Consider the following 8,104-nt stretch of genomic DNA (forward strand, 5'->3'; position numbering starts at 1 on the left):
GTTGCCGCTAAAGGTCTAGTTCTTTTGTAGTGAATCCTAGTTGGCAACGCTTAGGTGGAAGGATTAGTCCCACGTGGCTTGCCACGTCAACAAAAATTTGGGGTGTTAACTCTTGAGGGTATTTGTGGTCTCTTAGGATAACGTCAGGGGCATTTTTGATCCCAAAATGTAATGAAGGATATAAATGGTCTATTTGATATAGTTCGGGGGCAATTTTGACCTTTTTCCGTTAATTAAATGAGATTCAAAAAGTTATAAATATATAAAGTTGTCTTTCTAGTAGTATTTGACAAGAAGTTCCACGTGGCAATCACCAATTGGGTAAAAGGAGAAAGATCTTAACAAATGAATAGTCTTCAATTCTTCAAAAGTTTGACATAGTAAACGACAAAAGTCTTTTGCTGTTGTTTTACATAGGCAAGAAGAGATGATTGATTGAGAAAAAACGGTATCGTTTCATCACCATTCTTGTTGCTTCTCCGGTCATTGTTCTCTTTCACTTTCGTAGAAGTTACAGTGTTGAGAGCCATTACGCGCAAATTCCCAAACTGAGTTGTTGACCAAACCCACATTCAGCGCTGAAAATTTCAAACTGATTTGGTAGAAGGAATAAAAGCTTGAAATTTTGGGATTTAGGAGTAAAAGTTGAAGGTTTTGGAGGATTTAACGATTTGGGGTTGTAAAAAGAGAGATGAATCCGAATTGGGAGCTTCAGAATTGTTGTAATCGTGACCAAAAGCTCTTTCTTGTAACCATTGGTGTTTTCACTGTCGCCATTCTTGTTGTACGTTTCTCTGTCTCTATCTCTCTTTGGTTTTGCTACATTGTGATTTTAGGAGTATGGAATGTTGTTTTTTTTTCCCTTTTTGGATCAAGTTTTGGTCTTTATTGGTAGTTGGAGACTTGTAAGCAAAGAGCTTTTGGCTTAATTTTTGCAGTTATATGTTCCTGCTTTGATTTTTGTGGCTAATTAGGAGAGGAATGTAAAATTTCAAGGTTATTGGTATTGCTTGATAAAAAAGTTGAAAAGGGAATTTAATAATTCTTTTGGGTCCTTTTGAAGCTTGAACTTTTTAAAATTTTTAAAGCTGGCTCTGTTTAACTAGTATCTATCTATAGCTGTAGGAGTCGTTTAGTTCGCAGACTAAATTATCCTGGGATTGTAGTCCTGACTAATTTATCCCATCCGTTGGTGTGATAAAATAATTCCAAGTTTGATGGGATACAATGGGTCATCCAGGATTAAAGTTGGGATTTATTACTAATTAGAGCTTCTGAGTAGTATTGTTGGCCTTAATTTACTTCATTTTGTTGTCAAAAAAAAAATGAAGTTTGGGTATAAGAAGAGAATGTCCAAAAACTATTATGAAGTCTTGAAAGGAGGAGCAGACTATTATATAGAATGTATTCTGTCTTCATATCTTTTTGTTCTGGTCCTTAACAGTCAACACCATAAAAAATTAATGGTCGAGCAGTGATCATCAGGAAACGGTTAGTTTAGGAGGCTGTTCCCAATTATGTGTTGATAGGAATAAGGATTATGTGTAGGTGAAATGTTTAGCTAGCACTGAAAGGTGTGGCTTAATGGTCGATTAAACTAGAATGAAACCATGGAGGACCAAGGTTTGAATCCCAGTATAGACCAAACCATGGAGGACCAAGTCATAGCAGCGTTAGGATGGGTACTGCTTGGCAATTCATGAATATCTTTAACAAGAATTTTGATTGGTCGACATGATGTGTGTCGTCAAAGTTTTGAAACGGTATCTTATGACTCAACATATTGAATACTTAGTGAAAGATAGGAAAATCTGTCCACCTGTTTTTTGTTCAAAGTCACTGTATATTGTATAAAATAGTTTCTTCAGTACATTTTTTTAACCAAATTAAAGTACTGAGGTACGTCCACATGTGTATCCAAATATCTTTTAGGTTCGAGGATCACTTTATCTGAAACCTACTGCTTTACCCTCATGCAGTTGAGCTTTTTAAATTGTTAAGGTTATTTAGCGAAGCAAGTCACTATTTCCTCAACATGTTCATAAGTTACAACACTGCATTCATCTCAGAAGCATATGTGTAAATTACTTTGATGCGGTACTTGCATTGAGAAGATTCATGATATATGTATATGGTCATAACACCTCATATGAGTTATTACTGGTCTTCCTGAGAATAAATATAAGATGTGTAAGGCAGTTAGCATTAACAAAATGCAATACCAACTCGTGTGCAAATGATATACATGAGTTGCCATAAAAAAAGATTCATTTTATCTTTGTATAGCTTCCATAAAATATCCCCAACTGTTTTGTACTTATCTCTGGTTTTTTCGTAAAGACTTTTCATATTCATTTTGCTATTTTCTTTTGAGAAGGTAACATTTTGCTATTTTTCCCCCCTTCTGAATATCAAAACAGTTATGGAGGACATTTCTCCTGACACCTTTCAAGCTCATTACTGTATTTCTTCATGAAGCAAGTCATGCGATCGCTTGTAAGCTCACATGTGGTCAGGTATATTCTCTTTTGTCATGTATTAGATGCAAATGATCTGTAATCTCATGTGATTACTTGTTCATTGGGTGAATATCAGTCGAGTTTTATTCTATTATATGACGGTTTAGGGCCTTCAAGAGCTTCAGTTTGTATTAGAAGTACTTATATCTAATGTCGCTGTACTGCAGTCCCATAGACTTAGGTGAAATGTTGTAGTTTTTGGTTCAGATAAAGAGATATAAGACGTCAGTATTTACAGGAAATAACTGATAAGACTTTACTTAGTTTTCATGGCATACATTCCCTTCAAAAAGTGCAAGGCAATGAAGATGAATTTTACCTTTTCTCTTGAACTTCAAGTTTCGGTTTTATTGCTCTTTTCTTGTGTTTATGCATGTGTTATTTTAAGAGATAAAAGGAAAATGACTTGACTTTTGTCTTAAGATGTTCTTTGAATTTTTTAGTTCCTGGATTACTTGTGTAGTTCTATCAGAAATTTTCCAAATATATTTTTTTTGGCAACAAAGATCAAACATATTTATAGCCTGTTTGGCAATGTTTTTTTTTTTTTTCAAAGTTGAGGTATTTGGCCAAGCTTTAGGAGAAGAAAAGTGTTTTTGAGTAGAAGTAGAAGCTGTTTTTGAGAAGCTAAAAACTTAGTTTCTCCCCAACAGTACTTGTTTTTTGAAAAGCATCTTTGAGAAAATATATTTTGAAACATTTTTTAAATACTTGGTCAAACACTAATTGTTGCTCAAAAATGTTTTTCAAATTGATTAAGCCAATGTCAAACACAAGTTGTTTCTCACTAAAAGTACTTTTTTTAAAAAAAATACTTTTCAAAATAAATTGATTTTAGAAATCTGGTAAAAAAAGCTACTAATTTGTTATTAACAGGCATAAAACCTCCCATATTACTCGTTCAAGTTAAAAAATAATGTTAAAATTTTATGATTTCTAGAAATAATTGTAAAATGATACTTATAATTATGCTTTCCTTCGTTCCAGTTTATGTGACACAATTTCCTGTTTAGTTTGTTCCAAAAAGAATGAGACACTTATATATTTGGTAATCCTTTACTTTTAAGATTTCAATACCATTCCCGTCATTCCTTTAAAAGAATGGCATGGACCCACTGAATTTAGAAGTAAATAATTTATGATAAACTTTATTTAGTAGAAAAGTCGATATTTAAAGTGCTTAGTAATGCTCGTAAAACGATTATAGAGGACAATACAGTCTTCTATTCAATCAAATGATTTTAGCATCTGCATCTTTAGATGAAGAAAAGCAACTCTCCAGAATTTTAAAATTTCTTGAGATAAGTCCGCAAACATCTTAAATGTACCAACATGTACAAAAGTTCCCTTATAAAATGCATGAGCAACAACAGTCCTATCTCCTTCGCTAAATGATTTTAGAATTTTTTTAATTTTTTATTTGTCACAAGTCTTCAAAAATTTGAAGGTACCAAAGAAATAATTTCAATAAAAATTCTTCTTTTTTATCACACCATACTAAAGTACAAATTAACTAGATTGCCAAAACAGTGGACGAACAAGAACGAATGATGCAATTGCCATTGATGAGACCAATCTCCGCCTACAACATGGTCATATTTACAATTTCTTTAAATGTGTGTATCCTTACAAAGAGAGAAGTTATACAAAAACTAAAGTCTTAGCTTGATTCTTTACAAAGAGAGGTTATAAAAAAACTACAAGCTTAATGTTTCTAGCTTGTTTAAATGCACAAGTCTATACAAAACAGAGGTTATACAAAAACTACGTGATAGCCAAGGCTATAAAATAGAGAAGAACTTTAAAAATAATAAGTTGTATACAAAACCTTGATATATTAGTATCAGGTATCATCTTAAAGTAGAGCTAAAACTTCTTAACCATGTCAATATAACAACGAACTTGAATGGGAAGAGTTCTCTCTCGTTCTAGCTTGTCTTTTTCATATGTGGCACTTTTTAGTTATTTCTGGTGATGGATTCAGGATTTTCTCTAAGGGAGTTCGAAAAACAAAAATGTAGGTCCTGAGATTTGAACTTGGAACTTCAAGACCCGCTAGTCTTCAGGCCTCAGGAGATTCAAAATCTATATATATTCGCTAAAAAGATACCTTATAGTTATATATAGGGTACAACAACAGTCATAAACATAACTTTGTTTTGAAATTCTTACTTTTGAAAGATCTATATGGGTTTGGCTCGTCTTTAAAAAGAAGAAAGAATCTTCCAAAAAATATTTGACTGAAAGAACCATGTTTCATCAATACGAACATAATTGAACACATCTGAAATATAGAATTTGAATGGAATGTGCCTGACTTAATCATTACTAGAGAGAAATGAAGTCTTATCTTCTTATTTTCCTCCATCAAAATGAGGCGTTATGGTGTTGGTATGCGCCCTCATAGCTCCTTCTTAGTTCTCTGATATGACAAGGTTTCTTTGGCGTATTAAAGGGGAGCTATGAGGACACATACCAATGCCATAAAGCCAAATTTGACTGAGGAAAATAAAAAGGCAAGACTACCATTCTGTCCTTCGATGTTTGAGTCTGGTACACTCCATTGAAATCATATAATTTTAAGCATGTTCATATTGATGAAAATTGGTTGTTTTTGTCCAAATCTGAAATGTTCCATCTCCTTCTTGATTAACAAGAGCCAAACCCATATAGATTTTGCAAAAGTAAGAATTTCATAATAAAACTTATGTTTATGGCTACATGCAATTCAATGACCGTAGAAGTTAAGTTCAGAGAAATAGGTGAGGTGGATTTGACATCTTCAAAGGATTGCTGGTTTGCACCTACTGAAGGAAAAAAGAGAGTGATAGGTTTCTAATTGAACGAGTAAAAGAAGAGGAAGAACAAAACTAGCAAGGAAAAAAAATAGAGTGAAAGAGGGATCAATTTCGTAAAGCTGGAAGATGTAGATGATACTAGATTAATTTTAAAAGGGGAAGCTGAAGACATCCAACTAATCTCGTATTGTTCCATATGACTAAGTCTAGGAGACTGATAGGGCAATGCTTTAGTTGTGCTTTTTGGTTTCCCTGGTAAATTCAAGTTGATACTATTTAGGAGATACTGAGATCTGTGATTTTATATTCTAAACCGTATGTTTTGTGGTTACAGGTGGAAGGAATGCAAGTTCATGCCAATGAGGGGGGAGTAACACAAACACGTGGTGGTGTTTATTGGTTGATCTTGCCTGCTGGATGTAATACTTTCTTTTAAAAAATTCCAAAATCTTACTGAAGTGCTTGCTTATTTTGTTTTTAAAAGACAGTGAAGTGTTCCCTACTCAAGTTCCCTGTTGATGATGTGCTTTAAGTTACTTTTCTAGGTGCAGATTACTTTGTCCATTTAACTTCTGGCTACCTTTAATTTTTCTGATCAAAGTTGTACTTTCCCGAAGATCTTGGTTCGTCTTTTTGGGGGATGGTTCTCATACTTGCATCGACAAATCTTCTCACTGCAAAGATTGCTGCTGGTTGTTTCATTGCTGCTCTGCTCATTGTGCTCTTTATTGCCCAAAATGTAAGGAGCTAAGTTAAAAAAAAAAAAGACTTGCAATTGATCTTGTACATTGACAGCAGATAATTCACTCTTTACATTATTTTTTCACAAGATAGTATAATATGTGCATATTCCCAAATTTTATGTTGTAGATCTAGTCTAAAATTATTATTTTTATAAGGATTTCAAGAATCTTACATGGTTTACTTTCTTGAACAGTGGACACTGCGAGGACTTTGCATAGGTTTGTATATTCAAGATCTTGATCAGTGTCAATACTTGATATGCATTTGCTTTTGTGCTTAGTCACTGATCCCCACAGACTGGACTTGCCAGGATTTATCATTTTTATTGCTGTAATATGGGTTCTGCAACAACTAACAACAGTTCGCATTCTCCGATATGTAATTCTCTTCATAGGTATGGACTTATCCTGTCCCCTACCTTTTCTGCATTTTAGTTTGGTTTGTTGTGTTGCTTACATTCCTTCTTGGTGAACTGCAGGTGTTATGAACAGCTTGTTTTCAGTTTATGGTACAAACTATCCATTCTCTAGGATCTAATTTTTCCCAGATGGCATGACAAAATCTGACATATATATGACAATGCAGATATATATGATGACTTAATATCTAGAAGAGTGAACTCAAGTGATGCTGAGAAGTTTGCGGAACTCTGTCCCTGTCCTTGTAATGGTGTTGGTTGGGGAGTTATTTGGTTAGTTGTAGCTTCAAAGTGAATTTGAACTAAAGAATGGTAGGAGTTTAATTCATCATTTGTGAATCACAAATCTGTTTGTTGCTTGGACTGTTTTGCAGGGGAATGATATCTTTTATATTTCTTTGCGGAGCGATGTACCTTGGACTTGTCATTCTCTCATGAGGTATTATCTTTGTTGCTGATCTAATTATGGTTTTACTTCCTTCTGGTTTTGTGGATTGTTATCTGGCTTTATTTAATTCCAAGTGCAAACCTTTAAGTTCAGTAAATAGATACTAATCACTTACCAGGTTCTCAGTACGTTCATTGTTATCACGTTCTCCAGAAATTGGGTATTTTTTGATTAGTTTCACTACTGATTGATTGAATTCTAGCATTTTTCAGTACACATAGCATTTGATGGTTTGCTGTGCAATAAACAAATATAGTAAGCGGATCAAATCACTCTTCACCTCCTAGTTACCCATTCTCATTATGAATGTTTTAAGTGAAATGGAAAGTGATGATTCATATAACCAATTCCCTGTAGCTTGGTATTGACATATAGTTGTTATTGCATTAATGAACCCTCTCATGTATCGTCTTCCTTCACTAGCACAATATTTTAGTGACTAAATAAAGGAAGTAAAGAGAACTAGAGTTATCTAATTGCCAGTTCTATGATAGAAACACAGAAGAAATTCCATGGAAATCTAACTCAGAGTAGCGATATGTGCTTAGCTTTTCATTCAGCTTTGTTGCCTTATTTTCCTCTTTCGATTTAAGGTTTCACTGAACCAGAATCCAATTTACGATTTGAACTTGATCAATTCAACTTTTAAGGTTCTTAGCACTGATCACATTGTAGCTGCTCAGAACTATGTAACACCTTGACATTTTCACAGTCTAATTCAGAATATGTTAATCTTTTCAGGTTCATGCAAATGACATTCAAGGACCTTAAAAATCCTGAAGAACAAAGTAGTTGCATTTGTTGATCTCATATTCATTTCCATTTCCTCAATGATGTTGTATAGTTTTTATACATCTATTTTTATTCCCTATGGGCTCATTCTTTTACACCCTTTCTTTTGGATGGGGTTAACGTAGTCATGACTTTGTGTTTATATACCAAAATTCAAAAGTTTTTCTTACCTTTATATTGTGGAAATTGAAAATTGATTGCTTAGCATGTGTATGCCCTTGGTTTACTAGTGACTTAGTTCAGCATTTGCTAAGGGTTTTTCATGCCTGAATATGACATGGAACAATTACGTGGGGCGTTTAAGCTGGTCAAACTAACTTAAAAACATTGTGTTGGCTTATTCACGCACCAAGCATCAAAAGTGCTTACGAGTTAAAATAAGCCA

General features: G+C 33.8%; 1 protein-coding gene across 1 annotated transcript; it reads left to right on the plus strand.

Annotated features, from left to right (window-relative positions):
• The first annotated feature begins 420 nt into the window (after positions 1-420).
• Positions 421-7,894, plus strand: LOC125859404 (uncharacterized). Its single transcript, XM_049539148.1, has 10 exons — positions 421-784; positions 2,421-2,516; positions 5,652-5,736; positions 5,935-6,056; positions 6,255-6,279; positions 6,372-6,455; positions 6,540-6,569; positions 6,647-6,752; positions 6,854-6,918; positions 7,669-7,894. The coding sequence occupies exons 1-9, from the start codon at positions 692-694 to the stop codon at positions 6,915-6,917; spliced, it is 705 nt and encodes a 234-aa protein (XP_049395105.1). The 5' UTR covers positions 421-691; the 3' UTR covers position 6,918; positions 7,669-7,894.
• The last annotated feature ends 210 nt before the right edge of the window (positions 7,895-8,104 follow it).

Source organism: Solanum stenotomum, chromosome 3 (assembly GCF_019186545.1).
Source record: "Solanum stenotomum isolate F172 chromosome 3, ASM1918654v1, whole genome shotgun sequence".
NCBI classification, from domain to species: domain Eukaryota; kingdom Viridiplantae; phylum Streptophyta; class Magnoliopsida; order Solanales; family Solanaceae; genus Solanum; species Solanum stenotomum.

Coding starts and splice junctions, on each gene's coding strand:
- LOC125859404 (XM_049539148.1), top strand. CDS start 692: ATGAATCCGAATTGGGAGCTTCAGAATTGTTGTAATCGTGACCAAAAG. Junction 785..2,420: donor TCACTGTCGCCATTCTTGTT/GTACGTTTCTCT, acceptor ATATCAAAACAG/TTATGGAGGACATTTCTCCT. Junction 6,570..6,646: donor CAGCTTGTTTTCAGTTTATG/GTACAAACTATC, acceptor ATGACAATGCAG/ATATATATGATGACTTAATA.